Raw genomic sequence first — 20322 nt, 5'->3', positions numbered from 1 at the left:
TTCCCCATTTACTTCTGTAATACACATTCCTGCTCTTATTGTAGTGCATGTTAATGCAAATGTTAATGTTCTGTTCTGACATCACACTTACGGCGACTGATAATGCATTGATGTCGCACCAGATGAGGCTTGCACAGCCTGAGTGAGTGTGTGAGGGACTCGTGCAGCAATCAAAACAAATGAGCGCAACAGCACACATAGAAAGTTACAGAATCTCAAACTCGGTTCCTGGAGGGGCACAGCTCTGCACAGTTTAGCTCTAACACTAATCAAAAACACCTGATCCAGCTAATCAAGCTCTTCAGGATCACGTCCAAGCAGGTGTGATTTGGAGCTGAACTCTGCAGAGCTGTGGCCCTTCAGGAATTGAGTTTGAGACCACTGTTATAGATGCATAAAAAATTATAATATATGATTTAGGTATGCAGCATTGCACGATCAAGGTGTTTAACCCGAATATAAACGCGATTCCAATGTGACGCTGATTTCATACAATAGTAGTTCAATAAACAAAAAGTTCAAATTAAGGGACTTACATTTTAGACACAATATTGACTGTTTTTGCTCAATTTTGCTGACGAAAATAGTTACAATCAAAGCCACAACAGAACTGCTGCGTCTCTCCGGTGTTTCGTTACTGAATCCACGCTTTTGAACGAATCAAGTGAGTCAATGATTCAGAAACCCATTCATAAAAGACAGTCACTAAAACTAATTGAATGAATCTGCCATTTGAATGAATCGGTTGAATGAATGACTCACAGTGGTTTGGTTTCATGTTTAAAATTATCAAATCGCATTTTTCCCAACATTTCTCATTTGCATGTTTAAAAAAATACTTAAAACATTAATCTTACTAAATAATTTATGCATTTGAAATTTTTCAGTGTAAATGCATTTATAGAGAATATCTGTAACTTAGACCAGATTAGAGGAATTATAATGTTTAATACATTATGTAAATCATTTTTTTGCATTGAAAAAAGTATTGATTTTTCTTAGTATATGCTGTAAATTATAGTTCTTGGAAAGAAACTCGGTATCGGCAGGTCTCACTTAAATTTTTTTTTTTTTAAATCAGAATTGGCCAAGAAAATTGCAATCGGAGCATCTCTAGTCTTGTCTTTTAGGCCGATTTCACTGATCAAGCTTATATTTCACTACCTGTCATATAGAAAGACTTCTTGGCAACCAATCAGCTCCTCATAGTCCGCTTCAGTCGACTCATTACAGAAATTAATTGGCTCGCGATCTACATTGTGTTGATTTTAAGAGCTCCTCTAAAATCACATAATACTGTAAGTAGGGATGTAACGGTATGAAAATTTCTCATCACGATTATAGTGACCAAAGTTGTCACGGTTATCAGTATTATCACGGTATTGTTAAAATGTGCAGGAAATGTTCAAAAAGTACTGACACATAAATCACTTCAAGTTTTATATTTAAAAATCAACAAACAAATAAAACGTCTTTTTGTTTGCATAATCACTAAAACAATAACATTACCAATGATGTTCGGATCTTAAATGACAACTTGACTGAGAACAGTTTAATAGCATGTTCAAATAAAGCTTTGAAAAAGTTTCATATAAAAGCCAAACCTCACATTTCAGCCTTTAAATAAAGAAAAGAGTTAAGTCAAAATTAAATATTATAATAGTATTTTATCTGCTCCATAAATAATTCTAGATAACTTATCTTAATTGTTTAAATGTGTAGAATCCACATCAGCTTGTTTTTCATCAATCGGTCATAAATTACAGAAGGGTATGCAAATTCGGTCCGTTTTTGTCCAGACAGAAACTGCACACAGACTGAATGTGAATGTGAGTCTCTGTAAATCCAGTCTCTGACAGCAGGTGGCGCTGATGGAGCAGCAGAACTACAGCTGTTTTCCGTAAAACTCCGTGAACAAAGCACTATTGCGATTTAAGAACACTTCCTTTAGGCATTACATGGAGCGAAGATTAAAAAAAATGCCATCCAATCTTTTCTGAAGACAGTCAGAACCTTCAGAGGTACATTCATACAATTAATTCATTCATATATTCATTTGTATAATTCCCTTAGAACTCTTAAAACCTCCCAGCTTTTCCGCCGTGTTTTCACTCAAAACTAAACGAAGTTACTCTGCTGCTGAGCGCACGTGACACCGTTACTGAAAACTCTGCTTTATGCTGGACAGTATTTATTTATAGTGAGTTGTTCAAATCGTGGTAATCAAATACGGTTTTAATGATAATTAAAATATGAAATGGTAATACTAACTGTGGGGAATTTTATCATGATTTATTGTCAAACCGGTAATCGTTACATCCCTAACTGTAAGCCATGCAGAGATCACAGAGATGGTAAAGATTCCCGTTTTGTTTTTATTCAAACCACATCTGAGTTCTTGTTCACAAGAATACCACACTTCAGTAAAAAGAAAAAAAAAAAAGAAAAACAGGCTAGAATCAGTAAAACGTCTGCAGGTAAGCAGACCTCCAGTTTAAACAATTTCTTTCTGTCTTTCAAGATTCAAGTGTCAGAGGTATTTATACTCAGAAAAGACCTGATAGTGACACATTCAATGCATCACGATCAAGAAAAAAGTCATTATATTAAACTCCATAAAATATCATTCACACAGCCAATCACATCACACATTCTCTCAATCGCCCAATCAATATATGCACTGAGTGTTTCAAATACTGCACTCAAAATCAGGCACTCTTATCAGATAACATTCTCATGAACACATCAGCAAATAAATCAAAGAAAACAAAATAAGGCAACTCAAAATAGAGCATTTGCTCACATGCCCAAACAAACTGGAAGCGCAACCTGAAATTTCAAACAATAGAAACGGAGACAAAGAGAGAGCCGGTTTTCCCTGAGTGCTACGTGTTCTCATCAGCAGCAATGAGCGGGACTTTAGACTCATTGTCCATCTCGGGCTGGATTTCCACCACCTGACTGTCCTCTAGGCCCACGGATCCAGCCTGAAAGCCTCTGTGGCGTCCCGTCCGGCTCATACTGCACCCACGCCAGTCCCAGTGAGTGAGGGTCACCTCCAGAGTGTAATAGAGTGACCAGAAGAGAGCGAAACAGCCCAGCAGCAGGAGAGACTGCAGACCGCAAAACAACACCTTCACCATCACGTACTGGGTACTCACTCATTCATTCAACCGTTTGCATAATATGCTGATTTGCTCTTCAAGAAAAATTTATTATTATTACTATTATCAATGTTTAAAATAGTCGAGGACTTTTTTTCTTGATGAATAGAAAGATCAGCATTTATCTGAACTTATAAGCTTTAGTAACATTAACATTGGGGGGGGGGTATAGAAATTAACACTTATTTAGCCAGGATGCTTTAAATTGGTCAAGTGTGATGATAAAAAGACATTTATAATGTTACAAAAGATTTCTATTTCAGATAAATGCCATTCTTCTGAGCTTTCTATTCATCAAAGAAACCTGAAAAAAAATTCTACTCTGCTGTTTTCAACATAAATGTTTTTTGAGCAGCAAATCAGAATGTTAGAATGATTTCTGGAGTAATAATGCTAAAAATTCAGCTTTGAAATCACAGGAATAAATTACATTTTAAAATATATTCAAATGGTTATTTTAAACAGTAAAAATATTTCAAAATGTTACTGTTTTTGCTGTACTTTGGATCAAATAAATGCAGGCTTGGTGAGCAGAAGAGAATTCTTTAAAAAAACATTGAAATCTTACTGTTCAAAATCTTTTGACTGGTAGTGTATGTGCAAAATGACATGCATTGGGTTGAGTGTAAACCATACAGTAGTTATACATGTGACAGTGTTTTCAGGAAGACACACCTTCAGGCTGCTCGAGGTGAACGGGCTCACGATTTCAGGAGGAACGTCGATACCAGGAGGACAGGGAAGAGCAAAACTGCTGTTCAGATACTGTCCACCCATGGCGTCTTCAACAACCCTGACAATTCAAACAAACATACACGCACGTAATATATTAAAACTCAACCGGAAAACAGATTCAGTGGCAGGACTGAAGGATCATATGGAAACATTTTAGCATGAGGAACACATTCACTATTAACTACAACTTTTGCCTGAATAAACTCCTAATTTACTTCTTATTAATAGTCAGCAGGTAGTTGTTCAGTTTAGGTATGGGGTGAATCAAGGATCCAAAATATGCTCATGCAGAATAAGGTATTAATGTGCTTTATAAGTACTAATAAACAGTCAACATCCTAGTAATATGCATGCTAATTATCAACTACTGAATAGTGAGACTCTCAAGAATATATTTAACAGACCAGTCAGAGCATTTATTTCTTCAACATTTAAAATATCCTCAAGTAAATGCATCGAGTATCAGTCCTCTACGGCTCACCTCCGTCTGTCTTTCACCTGCTGATGAGACAGAGACGAGCCGTACAGAGTGAGTTTCCAGTGCTTCAGGACGCCCGATGACAGACTCGACTCTTCTGAAAGACAGAAACACAGACGACGCGTTATTGTTCGCAGTGCATTCGTTTCTTTGTTTTTATTGCCATACCAGCATCGATGCTATTTTCACTGAACAGCAGTGCTACAGAAGAGAAATGAACTTGCAAAAGCACAAACCTGCAAACAATGCCACACGACAAGCAGCTGAAGCCGGTGATGCATTAAACCTCAAATAGCATCTGTCCTTTGCTCATTCCAAATTACTCAAGAGGTGCATGATCACAATAAGCTATACAGCACACTGACATTCATTTTAACAAATACACACTTTTCTAATAATTAATTAGTAATCATTTTAGCCTAACTGCATTAGGGGCCATTCATACACAATGTTTTCTCTATGAAAGACAAGACGTGAGCAGTAGAATGGGGAAAATGCAAGGCCTTGAGACGCGTTTTGCTCAAGTTGAACTTATTTTAACTCGAGCGCCATGTTTTTAGACTGCTGTATCATGCACAAGACGCTGCAAATGACAAGACATGAGCACAATGCTCAAACACATCCATCTACACTCTCAGAAAATAAAGGAACAAATCAGTTTCTTTGCCCTTGCAAGTATTGTTTCATTTCAAATCCATTTCGTTTCAGTTCATACTTGCTGGCATGCATTTTAAAATGAGTTGAGGAGTGATATGTAGACTGTGTTGTCTTACGATGATCTGTGATCTGTAGACGGTACTGTCCCTCGGCTCTTTCTCCCCAGCATCGCACTGTGGAAAACGTCCAGTCTGTGAATCCAGTCGTATCTCTGCTCAAACAACAAAACGGGCGTTAAAAGCAGTCTCTCAGGTTCAGAAGGCATGTGTGTGGAGTGAATCAGATGTGTGGGGACACTCACACATCCAGCGATCTCCGGGCCCCGAGCAGAGAGCTCATTCCACTGGGACAGACGAGCCGGATCTCCACGTTCCCGCGCCGCGGATGAGCCATAGTCACAGTAACAGACACGTGCTCCAGGGTCTGCATGTCCGACTGCCTCAGATCAGACAGAGAGACTATGAGCCAAAGAGATTCAAATGAAAGAGAACGGTTAATATTCTTTAATAAAGCAAACTCAATTTAAACATTTTCATTTCACCACTGATATGAAGCAATTAAAAAAAAGAGTGCAGAAACAAATCCAATGCCGCATTCACACATGGCACTGCGGTCCACATTTACATCTGAATACTAGTTAACCTACATGCAAAGTCTAGCATTAAACCGCTTAAATAATCAGGTTTTAGTCAAACATGAAACTTGCACCAAGCCAGACCAATGTTAAACAGAGTGAGCAATTCAGTCCAATCCATTTGCGCTTCTTTACAAAAGACTACAAAGAAGTGGCTCGAGTCTGTTGAATGGTGATTTAGCGCTACGTTGTAACCTAGTTGGTGAGACGCAATGCTATAAAGTAAATAAACAATGTCCCCATTTTTTACTCTCACAATGAGCTTATCACACTCGTTAGCTACATTAGCAGGGCCCTGTGACTTCTGCGATGCAGAAAACGCGGACAAAATTGTGGAATCCAGTCATAAAAATGGAATTTATTGTCATTTTTGATAAATAAATAAAGAGGTCAGTACACTTAAAGGGTTAGTTCACCCAAAAATGAAAATTAGCCTGTTATTTATCACCCTCGAGGCATCCTATAGGTGTATATGACTCTCTTCTTTCAGATGAATCCAATCGGAGTTATATAAAAAATTTGCGTGATTAGTGATGAACGCGGAGAGAGAACAAATGTCAGAGAATTTCGATATAAACCAAGAGGAGACTGGTTTTCCTTTGCTAATGTAAGGAAACTTTGCTTCCTTTGCTCCTGCAAACAAACTCGCGAGACTCATATCTCAGAGGCGCACGCGACGCATACGTCCTCCGCCGGAACGCCTTCCGTGTACGACAGATACCAGAAGTGAGAGAAAAGTGTTTAAGTAGTTTGAAATCTGGATATTTTTCTTACAAAACCTCATGGATTTGCTATAGGAGGCCTTTATTCATGCCCCGGAGCCGTGTGAGGCACGTTTTATTGGATGCGCACGCTTTATTTGACGTCTTGTGGACGCCCCCTGACTGCAATGATGGAGCTTAGAAGAGCAGGACAATTTTTAATATAACTTGGATTCGTCTGAAAGAACAAAGTCATATACACCTAGGATGCCTCGAGGGAGAGTAAAACACTGGCTAATTTTTATTTTGGGGTGAACTAACCCTTTAAATCCAAATCAAATCGCGATAGAAACTAGCATCTGTGAATATTAAACATCAAAAAACTATTTTGGGGGAGGGGGGAAGATTTCACAGAATTTTTTTTTTTTTAAATGATTAAAATGGTGGTTTTTATGAATTCAATTAATTAAACATGATTTTTGATTATTAAAATTTAATTAAACCATTAAAATCCAGAAAATACACATGAATATCGGCCGATATATCGATATCACATTTTTTTTACTCCCTAACATCGGTATCGGCCCACCAAAACCCCCATCGGTCGGGCTCTATAAAAGACTACATTGCAAAAGATTGTGTTGATTTAATAGTTCAGGATAGAGTACATTTCCAAAATAGAAAGAAAAAAGAAAAAAAATGGTCATACTTTATCTTAAGGTCCAATTCTTGCTATTAACAAACCATTAACTCATAATTTGCTGCATGTTAACAGTTAGTAAGGTAGTTGTTAAGTTTAGGTATTGTGTAGGATTATGTAGAATATAATCATGCAGAAATCACTTATTTCTATACAGAGCTGCAGCAACAATGTCAATATGCAAGCTTGATATGTTCTTGCTGACAGAGTTACGCTGCTGATACACTCACAATAATGCTTTAAAATAACACGACTGCAGTAAGAGCGTGACTTAAGGACTGCTGAAAGAGAAGAGAGCCGTTTCCAAGCCCTTTCTGAATTCTTACATTAGGCTACACTAACTCCATGGCATTTCCTTTTAGGAAAGGTTTGCTAATACAAGCTCAAGCTCTCTAACCATATAGGGAAATGACCTTCTCTGACAGTGAGAGAGTGATCGGGTTCATCGTGGTAAACAAATACAGAGGTATAAACAACAAAAAAGTATTAAATCTTCATTATGTGTCAGACACAATACAAACACTGCGCACAACTCCTTAAAGTCATCGACTGACTAAGACATCACTTCTCTGATGACGCAATAGCAAACAACAAATGACAACGATCCAATTAATTCACCATGGACAAAACCAAGCCCCGTCCTACATTTTTCCCCATTCACAAAGCGGTTTCTCTCAGATATCAAGTCACAAGAGGGAAGAAGAGGCGATCACAGCTTCTGTTTCATGCCGATACTAATGCTTTTGAAGTGATTGCATATAAACCTACTTATGAATGCAACTGAAGTGAATACTTCCAGATGGGACATTTCATTTCTGTTACACTATTAAAACTATTTTTCCCACAATATCCAAAAGAACTTGATCGGTTTTGATGCCATACCATGATTGAAAATGACGCTGTGAGAGACAGACTTGCAGTCATTATAATGGCACTCATTGTATAGAGGTCCGAGATCATGTGATTTTCACAAATCACAACGTTGAAAACTGTTTAACAGAGTTTTTGTCTAGCCTACTTAATGTTTTTTTTTGGAAAGACATTGCGTCAGCTGAATAATCAATATGTTGTTAAACAACAGTATGATCCATTTAAAGCACTGTACTTCAGTCCCTCACAGCCTCGTTTTCATAAATGTCAGAAATTAAGCATTGGAGCTACACTGACAAACATCTGTGAGAAATTGTATCAATGTTTCATTAATGCCTTCTCACTTTCACTGGGTTTGTTTGTACATAAGTCAAATTTGAAGTTGTTAAACTTTATAGCTGTTTTATTGAGATTTTTTCTAATTCGTCAATATGTATGAATCTGGAAATACGACGAATATTCCAAAAATATATATTTCTGAAAAAAATTCTAAATGCATTAATTGGAATTTTTTTTTGCCCATGCATTTAGATAGTAATGATAATTTTTTTTTTTTTTTTTTTTTTTAAACATGTATTATTTTCTAAATGTATGATTTAATATAATCTGTAAATGTAAATTTGATCCAACTTTGCCACATTACATAAATAGTGCTGGTGAACCTCTAATTTGTCATTTTAATAGTGAATAAAACTATAAGAAAAGCCTTAAGTTTGCACACAAACATAAGCAATTTAGTGCATGAGTGTAAACATGAATATAAAAAAAACATAAATAATGACTGCAGGTCTGCTTGATCAGCTGTGCACATGTTGCTCTGTTTTAAGATGCTCAATTGCAAACCTCACGTCTTAATATGTATTAGTGGACACATATTTTCCATGACCAACTGCTGCCTAAACTCTGTCAGAAGATTCGGTTCACAAGACAAAGTGTTTTTCTGAGAGAGAACAACTATCAAAGAGAGCAAGAAATGCACCAGTTCTGACTGAAGACAGAGACGAAGAAAAACAGTGAGAAAGATGTGAGCTCAATGGAGGAGGGAAGCAACATTTCACTTTCACTGTGTACTTGAACACATAAACACAGACAAACATGTCCAAAAAAGGGCAGGCAACTGCTGTGTGTGGCACAGATCCATTAACAGAGCGCACAGCTGTCATAACAGCCCTTTTTATGGTTTGCTCGGAAATACATATTAGATCAGAAAACAGTAAATCATTCAGACACACTTTAATTTGGGAACCAATTCTCACTATTAACTAAGTGTTTTCCCCCAATACACTCCTAATTTGCAGCTTATTAATAGTAAGGTAGTTGTTAAGTTTAGGTATGGGGTGGATTAAGGGATCTAAATTATGCTCATGCAGAAAAAGGCATTAATATGTGCTTTATAAGTACTAATAAATAGCCAATATGCATGCTAATAAGCAACTTGTTAATAGTGAGAATTGGTCTTTAAAGTGTTACCAATACTTTAATTTCAGTATCATACTTCATATAAATCTCTTACCGTTCCAGGTGTGAGTGAGAGTTTTGGGAAAGGCTGGGATGTCCTCATTGGCCTTTAAGACTGGGCTCTGGTAGGACACCAAAAAGGGGACGGACTCCCAGACCTACCAGAAATATAGATATAGACTCTTAGCTGATTTATGAAGCCTGTGTTTCTCTGAAAGCAGCACTGCTGTGATAGATCTACCTTGGCAGCGTTAACGAGCCTCCAGGCGTTTAGCAAACCAAAGCCGTACTTGTGACTGTGGTGGAAACCAGCTCCATTGATTCCCCAGTCAGCCTGAGCATCAGCGTCATGCTAAAGACATAAAGACACCTCAGCATTAAACTATTAGCATTATTAAAACCTTAACATCAATAGTGCAAATAACAACAACACTCTTACTGTTCACATCTTCAATAATTGCTCGAGAACTTTAAGTGTAAACCCAACGAGACAATGCTGAAGAACTATTGTTAATTCTTAGTTCATGTTAACTAATGAACCTTATTGTAAAGTGTTACCAATATTTTAAAAGTTTTGCAATTGCTAAAAAAAATGCTAAATAATGGTTAGTCATAATAACTCATTCTATCCCCGAGAAAAAAATAAATAACAGAGGCATCAATATCAGTATGAGCATTGGTGATACTGGCCTTTATTCATAGTTCTTAGTAAAAAGATGCCATTAACCTCTTAAGTGTTTTCAGATGAAGCATTTACTACACAGAGCCGTGGTTCACTGACAAGCTACGCAAAAAAAAACGCATATGATATCATCAACATTATACATTAATTTTATGAAATCGCGCTGTGATAATGAAAGCTGTTTGCGTAGCTTGTCAGTGAACTATGGCTCTGTGTAGTAGGGCTGTCAAAATGGATGAAAAACTAAATTTGAATTTTATACTTATCAATATTCGAATTATATTTGAATTTATATTTAAGGAATAATTTCAGTTAGGGGTGAAAAAAAGCTTTTGGCTTCTCTCCTGAGGCCACAAGAGGCGCATCGAGCAAAATATTACTAATGACCGTTTCTTCAAAGCAATAAAATAACATGACTATCTTTGAAAAAAGTGCATAATGTTTCAAATAATGTTTATAAACCATATATAATTAAGTTGCATAAACAATTAGAAACAAAACAGCATCATGCATGTATGTATAGTTTAATACAAAGGACTGAAAACCAATCACAGAGTACTTTCTTCATTTAATCACATGAGATGCAGTGGGATGGAAAAACCGCCATAAAGTCTCGAGACATGTTTTTTAAAAGTTGAACTTACATTAATTTTACATGCTTTCTAAACATGCGGCTCTCTTGTGCGAGACGCGAGAGCAAAGCTGATAGATGTCCCTCTAGAAAATGTGATAAATATGCGTTCTGTGTGAACCGCTTGGTTTCAGTTTTGACGTAAACAGCATCTTCTCTGCATTGATGTTCTCTTTTTCTGGAATATTTTGAATGAACAACACAGCAGCGCTTCTACTGGCTTCAACTGGATTAGCTATGAAAAACATTAAAATGCAACGACACCTTCATCGTCATCACATCTTTGTGCACCACTGACAACGCTGCCTGACGCACACCTAAAATTCGAATGCCACGTTTATGCATTCGAATGTGGATTTTTACTTAAAATTCGAATTTCGAATATTCGTCGAATTTAATTTTGACAGCCCTAATGTGTAGTAAATGTTGCTCCATCTGAAAACACCACATTTAATAACATGTTTGTGTGTTTGAAATAAATCCTTCTGTGAGATGAAGTGGCTTCTAACACAGAATATGACACGCAAAATATTTCATAGTATTCTAAGCAGTGATAAAGGCTATGTCGATTAGCAGTGAATTATTATATACATTATAATGAAATTTATAATAATTATAAGAACAACTCAGATAATCATATATTGTCATAGTCATGTGTTTATCAGTCATGCTGAATCAATGAAAGCAGTTAAATCTTCTGTTTATTCAGACACAGCTGTAGGGATTTCTGTGCGAGAGCGCCCTCTGGCCTTCGGATGGAGATTTACTACTGATCACAGAACCTTGCTTCACTGACAAGATGCGCTTGACTAGCAGCTTTTGCCTAATTGCCATTTATCATGCAGCCCTACAATATTACATATGGCCAGTTTATTAAAAGTGAATTCATCACATTTAAAAAAAAAAAAAAAAAAAAAAGAGTGATCCGTTACCCGTGTTGCTGTGTAGGTGATGATGTGCTGGACGTCCCGCCAGCTCAGACAGGGCCGCACCTGCAGCATGAGCGCCACCATCCCTGCAGCCAGAGGAGCAGCCGCAGATGTGCCTGTGTGCCCGTCTGTACAGCCGGTGCCGCTCTGCAGCGACCAGTCAGACGTCACCTGACACAAATACATCACAAAACGTCTAGATCCTCCAGTGAAAACTTTCTCTGGTGATGCATTCAGGACTTCTCCAATCATTTAGTGCTCTTAAACTCCACCCCTGAAAGCTCACACTCATCTGCATACACTTTTGCATTGGATCTCAAAATCTAATCAAAATCAGAGCATTTAATGGCAGCTGCAGTAATGTAATGACTTTAGCAATTGCTGATTGCGTCTTTTATTCAGAAGGCGGGGCTTATTCTGCCATATTGCATGTTGCAATATGAGTGAACTGTCTTGGTTTAGTTACAGTCTTTCACTACAGCTGTCTGAACTAGGGGTGTGCGATATATATAGCGTCTGCGATAATATTGTAATTGTTGTTTTAACGATGTGCGATTTGATATTATTGAGCATAATTGCAAAAACCATTCAAAACACCCCTACAGAGCGCACGCATTTAGAGTGCGTTCTTTCACTGCATGATTCAGTCTAATAAAATGCATTTAAAATTATCACAAATTCAAGACATGGGGCAGACAATTCATGCATTTATATAATTTCATATAGTTATATTTCACACAAAGCATGCTGGGTTTTTTTCTCCAAAAATTACCATGACTACAAATGTGATAGATTTTTTTTTTTTTTTTTTTACAACAGTTCAATAAACAAGAAGTTAAGAGACTTAAGTTTTAGACGCCATATTTCATGTTTTTGCACTACTTCGACAACAAAAATAGTTCCAAACACAGCTACAGCACTGTTTTGCGTCTCTGAGCAACATGACGGTGTTTCGTTCCTGAATGAATCAACCGTTTAAATGATTCACTTCAGTCGCAATGACTCACTAATTAACAGTGACTTGCTGCCACCTGCTGGCAGTTTTAATTTCGCATTTAAAGTATCTTTTTATTATTCAAATAATTTCAATATCAATATTCAACGTTTTATGTTTAATATATAAAAACATGATTTATGCATTTGTAACTGCATGTCCTGCATTAAACAGTGTGTAAACACATCTAAACACCTCTTCAGATGCAGCTTCTGTGTTTCCTCTGCATTGCAGAGATTAATTTTATTGATACTGATTTCATTTGTTTGGCAACAGCCCAAATGTCTTATTATTCTAATTCACTGATTAAATGTAAGAATTTGACTCAAAACATAATGCACACCTTCAGAAAAAAAAAATGGCTTTATAAAAGGTAAAAATGCCCATAAAAGTTCAATTTAAACTTATTGGAAAAGATTAATTTCTATCAGTGTGAACTGACCACCACACAGAATATGAAGAATATCAAAAACTTCAGGAGTCAGCTGTCCACGGTACAGTCCTTAAGACACCAGCACAATAACACCTTCAGCAAAATATTGTCTAATTATCTCTATTGATAAAATCCCAGAAAATAAAGATATAATTGTCAATATCGCACACCCCTAGTCTGAACTAGGTTTTAAAAGGCTTCATTGGCCTGAAACACCGGAACTGTTTTTTAACGTATATTAACTTCTATAAGGCAGAAAGGTTTCTTTGACTAGACATTTTCTTTCACATAATACATACTTATAGTGTTATAATCAAGCAGACTTTAACAGGCTACTGATACTCACTATACTGCGCAGCTGTCTGCTGCCACTGCTGAACGTGACGGCCAGCATAGACGCACACTCTTCTGCATAAAACGGCTTTTTGCCATTCTCATCAACCGCACCTGCAATCACACAGTAGTCACGGTCTTAAAAAGAGCCTTCTTTTTCTTAAACACTTGCTGTTAATTCACTCATCCTCAGTCTGTCTGAAATGTATGTGACTTCTTCTTTAGTAGAACAGTAAAGACGGTCTTTAGCTGAAACTATGCTCCTTGATGATTCATAGAATGCAAGTCAGTGGCTGCCATTGTGTTGATAGTCATAAAAAGCATATCAAGGAACACAAAATTAAAACACGTGGCACCTGATGATATATTGAAGTCTTATGAAGCAAAACAATTGGTCTGTGCAAGAAACTGATAATTATTTACAACATTATAATACTATTCTTTCCTGCAAACTGGTTTGTTTCAACTGATTCAAATAACTGCTGAATCACTTTGTTTATGCAATCATGCAACGACAAAACGTATATGCAATTATCTTATTAAAGCACACAATAATGATGTGAAACATGGATGTTTTACATGTCTAAAGCATATAAAGTGATTGAACTAGTCTTCATCAACTCACCTTTTTACATGAACCATGAGAAACCATGAAACGTTCATTTGGGCCTTTCATTCAAATGTTCAGTCCAATTTGGTGAACTGGTTCAGCGAGTTCACCAAAAAGAGCCAGTTCAAAAGAATGATTCGTTCGCGAACCGGACATCACTCCGTACCGTTTGCCTGAGGCTCTGGATTACAGGTAATAATGTTATGAATAATGTTCAGTTTCTTGCACAGACCAATCGTTTCGCTTCACAAGACCTCAATATATCATCAAGAGCCACGGAAGTATTAATTTTGTGTTGCCTATATGTTTTTTTTTACCCTCAAAGTGACGGTAGCCATTAACCTGCATTGTATGAATCACCAAGGAGCACGGTTTCAGCTGAAAATCTGAACAAAAAGTCAACTCCATCTTGGATGGCCTGAGCGCGAGTAAATTAACAGCACATTTTCATTTTTGGGTGAACTATCCCTTTAATGCTATAAAGCAAATATAGAAACTGAAATCTGAATCAGACATGCTCCTGATCAGACAAGGTTTTGACACTCGTATCATTACCAATGGTGACGGTGTAGATGGAGTTAGCATAGCCGTCGTAGTTGCAGTTGTCTTCATACTGTCCTCCATTACCACTGGCGACAACGAAGATGCTGCCGAAACCTCTCCTGCCTGCGATGACTCCATGCTGCAGCGCCGCCTGTGGACAAACAACCGAATCATTCTGTCAAAATCAGACTAAAACAATGGATTAATTACTCAAAAACACTGTTTGCTGAACTGCAGGGCTGCAAAAACAGAATATTTGTAATGGCAGAAAGCACATATTTTTTAAATGTACCCGTTTGATTTTATGCAAGTGTCTTATTGGCGTGTTCAAGCTATGGCCGAAGCACCAGCACTTGCACCAGTCATATGCTGAAGGATGCATGTCTTTAATTCTCATAATTAAATGCATTACTCTGATGAAATGTGAATCAGAAGCGTCAGACAGCCTAACCTTGCCTAAGGGATGCGGTCCATCAATTGTACGGCCATCGTCATCTGGACCCCAACTACAGGACAAAATACACACGTCATACATTTCAGTAACAAGTTAACATTAGTTAATAGATTATAAACAAGTAGTTCATGCATTATCTAACACAAACAAACATTTTCAGCAATAATTAATGCTGACGAAAGTACAGTTCTTCTCTGTCCATTCATGTCAACAAATACAGCTTTTAATTTAAATAAAAGTATTATGCTGAAATTAATATTAAAATGAATAAATCCTGAAGAAATATCAATGTTAGTTAATGTTAACTAATGTTAATAAATGAAACCTTGTTTTACTAACCCTTATTTGTTTTAATCCGCCTACTAAAACTGTAATCAGTCGAAAATAATCTTTAGGAATGCCACAATATGAATTACAGTACTGAGCAACAAATACTAGCAACAAAAGCAAATAAATTAATAATCTGCATGATAAATGTGTTACAATATCTATTATATCACAAATTCTTCATTGAGCATGCACAAAAAGTACCTGCAGCTGTAGACGTCATTAACTTGGTAATGCTTATTAAAAGCAACAGCCTCCATGCTGTCTGTGAGGGGTCCGTCCAAAACTCTGATGCCTGCGAGGACACACATACTGGGCAATGTAGACAATGTTACCAATGATGTAAAAGTAATTTTAAAATGAGCCAACACTGTGAATGCTGCAATGATTTTAATCTCGTCATTCCACAATTTCAACAATATTTTGTGCTTTGCGAGTATGAGAGCGCCAAGACAGATGTTTCAACAGCCATTTAAAGTTTACTAGCAAATGGCTGTTTTAAAAATATTGTTTATAAAACTGATACAAAACTCAAACCCAAAAATTGATTCGCATAACGAAGAAAAATCTTATTAAAAAGTCTTAGTAAAAACACATGTAGGTAAACTTTTACTTATTACAAAGCAGTTACATAAATAAAATAATGTGATGCACATAAATTAAATATTTTTTCTTATTTGAAAAACATGCATTATCACATAAACATGCATTACATTATTTTACTTATTGCATTTAACATTTTAAATTTACTTGGCTACGACGGATGTCCATGTATTATGCATTTTAGAATATATGCATTGAATATTGGCTGAATTCAGCAATATATGAATTATTCTTTTAGCTATATCCCTCTACAATGCAAGTGTAAATTGATGACAATATTTACATTACATTTTTGACTTTAGCAGACAAATGAGGAAAACAAAAGTGATTTAAAAAAAAAAAATGAAAGCAATTCACCTCAAAGATGATTAATTTAGAATGGGATTAATTAGGGCTGAACAATAAATGGTTCATTTACTCAAGCATTACCAACAAAGCCTTAAATACATTTCAGTAGTTCAATACTTTTTCCCTGTGTTATTCCATTTTATTACACACAACTTAATTTCTGAACTTATTTGTATTGTTTTCTTTGTATATATGGATTGCTTGGGTTGTTACCGACATCTGGTGAAAATTTCATGTCAACAGCACTTTTAGAAATATATTTACTGAGAAAAACGGTGACGTGTTCAATACTTATTTCCCCCGCTGTATATGATGAATGTAATCCATCGTAAAACTAGATGTTGTGAAATAATCCACTCGAGTTGAGGTTCTCTCGACATACTGATTTCACCTACCTGCCACTTTGGCTCCGTATGCGACTCCGACAGCGCAGAAGCTGTTGTTAGAGACGGCGGCGATCTCTCCAGCGCAGCGCGTGCCGTGATGGTTATCGCTGTGGCCGTCAGGATGAGGCATGGGGTCAGGGTCGTTCGAGTTCAGATCATAACTACCCTCAGGACTCTAGAAAAACAACAATAACGCAATAAACCTCCACTGGTTAAAGGTTCAATGCATGTTACGCACCAACAACTACAACTACAGAAAGCCCCCTTTGTTCGTAAAGTAAACACTGCATTCAAATTGATTTAAAATGTGACTTTTTGAACTGTGCACTGTGGTTTTCACTGCATTTCAAACATTGAGGAATAGAAGCTACATGATTTAGATGCGTAGGGTGTATTGAACCTGTACGACTGCTGGGCGTCAGACTGACTTACATAGTTGGGCTGAATATCTGCCAGTGTGTGCTGAACGCCGTCATCCACCACGACCACCGTGATCCCGACGCCGGTGATGTTTCGCTCCCAGACACCGGTCACATTCACATCCATCCCGTGCTTCACATCGTTGTGCTGTAAATGTGGAGATGTGAGATGGCAGAAATATGACAGCCTCGAGCCAACTGTGAAGCATTTTTCCTTTATACCCCAAGACAAATCAGTTGTATTTTTTCCCAAATTTAATAAAATATATATATTTTCACTTTATTATCAAAAACAGTGGTAATCAAATGAAGACATCAAACAATTAAATTGTTAAAATTTGTAATTTTTTAAAATGTAAATCAAATGTAAATTAAATTATTATTTATTATTATTATTATTATTATTATTATATTAAAAAACTAACACTAGCTTCTCTATTCTTTTTGTATTCCATCTATTTTTCTTTTTATTTATTATAAAATTAACAAAAGAAAAAAAGGCCTCTAACACTATCTTGCTCTATTCTTTTTCTATTCTATCAGTTTTCTTTTTATTTATTATATATATTTTTTTAAAAACCCTGCTACGTGTACTGCGTTAAGCTAACTGAGACTCGTTACAGCACTTGCATATCATTGCTCTTTTGTTGATTAAAAGTAAATGTTTTCGGAGCTATAATTTTCAGTGTGGACATTATTTATTGTGTATCATTTGTATCCTTTTGTTTTGGATGTTCACACAGGGTTGCAAAGGCTAGAAAACTCAATACATTTCTGGAAACTTTCCATAATTTTTAGAAACTTTTGGAAAGTTTCCTGAAATGTTCTGCCCCTTTGCATTTCTATGATTGAGTGTATACAGTCCTGCTACTCATTTATTTAATCCAAGATTGAAGTCTGTGATTCTGTCCACATCAAGGAAGTCTATTTACTAGCTTATGCAACACAATACTCACCAAGTGCCACTGGCTGGGATATTTGGGGTCATTGAAGGTCACGCTCCTCTTGGACCGTCTGAGGATGTGTTCCTGTGAGTGCCACAGCACATGAGGGTTTCGATCCAGAGCCGACTCTGTTGAGCGCGGGTCCACGTCTGCGGTGTTCTCCAGCGGCTGGCAGAGCAGATAATGTGCCTCCAGCTGCCCGATCTGCCCGTGGTTCTCCAGACCCACCTCCTCTGCCACGCTCTGGGCCAGCCGCTCCAGCGAGCGCCCGGCTCTCACCGCGTCCAGCCGCACCGCCCAGGACCGGCCCGGCCCGCAGGACGAGGACGCTGGAGAGGAGTGGCTGAGCATCGGTGAAACCGTGAGGAGCAGCAGATGATAGACGCTGAGACACATCTGGGAGGAGGATGCCATGTCAGCCAGGAGAAACCAGCAGAGCGCTCTCTCCACATCAGATCAGCTGCAACACACACAAACACATGACTGAGAAACATGACGCACTTACATCAATAACTACAGCGCTGGCTAAGATGATTACACACCAGTATCTTCAGCAGCTAAAACTGGTTTTAAATCAGTTATTTCTATCTTCTGCTGTAGTGTGTCAGGAGGGAATATCAGTTTACATTTACAAACATTCATTTAGCCATTAATTGTAATAATGCAGTGAGATTTTTCAGATGTGATCTGATCATCATCAGTCTGTCATGAAGATACAGAACAAACTGAGACAGACTCAATCCAGAAGAACTGAATTAAACCCGACTGTGAGGCGTGTTCAGTCCTGTCCAGAATAAAGCAGAACGTCAGGTCCAGGCCTGAGAATAACTAAACATTGAGCAACATGCATCAAATAACAAACAAAACTGTTCCTCCTTTGCATTTTCACATCTATTTGAGTGTAAATGTGTACGCATGCGTATTTTGTAGTATAGGTTACTTGTCTGGTTTAATTCTTGTTTTGGGTGTATACAGTGTAGATGCTTTGACAATACAACTGAACAAATGTTTGTCATAACCACTAAAGAGAGAGAGAGAGATAGAGATAGATAGATAGAGAGATAGATAGAGAGAGAGAGATAGATAGAGAGATAGAGAGAGATAGAGAGAGAGAGAGATAGAGAGAGAGATAGAGAGATAGAGAGATAGAGAGATAGATAGAGAGATAGAGATAGAGAGAGAGAGAGAGAGAGAGAGAGAGAGAGAGAGATAGAGAGATAGAGAGAGAGATAGATAGATAGATAGATAGATAGATTAGATAGATAGATAGATAGATAGAGAGAAACCGGAAGACGTCGAAACACGCGCGCTGTTTACTACAATACATTAGTTAGCTGTCTAAACCAAGTGTTAACTAATGAATACACTAAAAACACAACAATTAAACATCATAAAGTATTAATTAAATACACCTGAGCTCAGCACTGAAGAAAGTGAAAGCTCAAGCTGGCAGGACAGAAATAAACAATAAAGCGCTGAGACGCCCGCCTCACCTTCTGGTAAAGATGATGTATTTCGCTATCGTTTGTCTGTTTTATTTCCGAGCTGTTTAGAGTCATTATTCGCCATCGACTCGATCAGCGACATCTCTCAAGCGAGGAACTCAATCTGCTGCGCTAAACATCCGCAATCGTCATCTGCTTCGTCACATCCGGCGGCTCTTTTTTAGGGATCCGGATCATTTGGCTCGGCTCAGCGAAAGGAACCGGCTCTTTCGACTCCCAAACGGCTATTTATTTGTTAAGCCACACTATAATTCAGATTTACACCATTCAAATTCAGATCATTTTGAACATTTTTAAAATACCATAATTTAAAAGAAAAAAAAACATATATGTAAAAACATAATACATTGCACAGGTAGCATACGTCTCTACGATGTCTGCTAAAGAGTGCTCGATCTGGGAAACATCTGCTGTGTAAAACCATCTGATAGATGTCTTAGAAAAAGCTGATTTACATATATTCTCTATTTAAGATCTTTAGGAAATGTTTTAGAGACATATTGCAGATGAGCAAACACTCTAAAAAAATACATCTTGCAGATGTAAATGCAGATATTAAATAGATGTAATGTATCGGGGTTTGTGCTCTAACTCGGGGTAGTGAACTCTCCAAAACGCAAACTATTATAAACAAATCATACTCAAAATAGTACATGAGGTGTGCATGGCTAACAAGCAATGTGGCAAAAAGCATCCCATTATTTTGTCTGGTATTAAAAGTTGTAAAAATTAGAATAATAATAAAAAATAAAAAACGCTAGGAGCCGACTCATGTCGTTCACTT

The 20322-nt window shown here is 37.2% G+C and overlaps 1 protein-coding gene across 1 annotated transcript; it reads right to left on the bottom strand.

Annotated features, from left to right (window-relative positions):
* Nucleotides 1–2355: 2355 nt before the first annotated feature.
* pcsk7 (proprotein convertase subtilisin/kexin type 7) lies at nucleotides 2356–19684 on the bottom strand. Its single transcript, XM_058799632.1, has 16 exons — nucleotides 19527–19684; nucleotides 18046–18493; nucleotides 17103–17237; nucleotides 16680–16845; nucleotides 15538–15628; nucleotides 15004–15058; nucleotides 14565–14703; nucleotides 13413–13513; nucleotides 11643–11810; nucleotides 9639–9749; nucleotides 9453–9555; nucleotides 5336–5492; nucleotides 5151–5245; nucleotides 4381–4474; nucleotides 3840–3957; nucleotides 2356–3113 (listed from the first exon to the last, which is right to left on the bottom strand). The coding sequence occupies exons 2-16, from the start codon at nucleotides 18445–18447 to the stop codon at nucleotides 2886–2888; spliced, it is 2163 nt and encodes a 720-aa protein (XP_058655615.1). The 5' UTR covers nucleotides 18448–18493; nucleotides 19527–19684; the 3' UTR covers nucleotides 2356–2885.
* Nucleotides 19685–20322: the final 638 nt, after the last annotated feature.

The sequence above is a fragment of the Onychostoma macrolepis genome, chromosome 15, assembly GCF_012432095.1.
Source record: "Onychostoma macrolepis isolate SWU-2019 chromosome 15, ASM1243209v1, whole genome shotgun sequence".
NCBI classification, from domain to species: Eukaryota; Metazoa; Chordata; class Actinopteri; order Cypriniformes; family Cyprinidae; genus Onychostoma; species Onychostoma macrolepis.
Note: the sequence above shows the minus strand (reverse complement) of the source record. Positions and strands in the feature narration are given on the sequence as shown.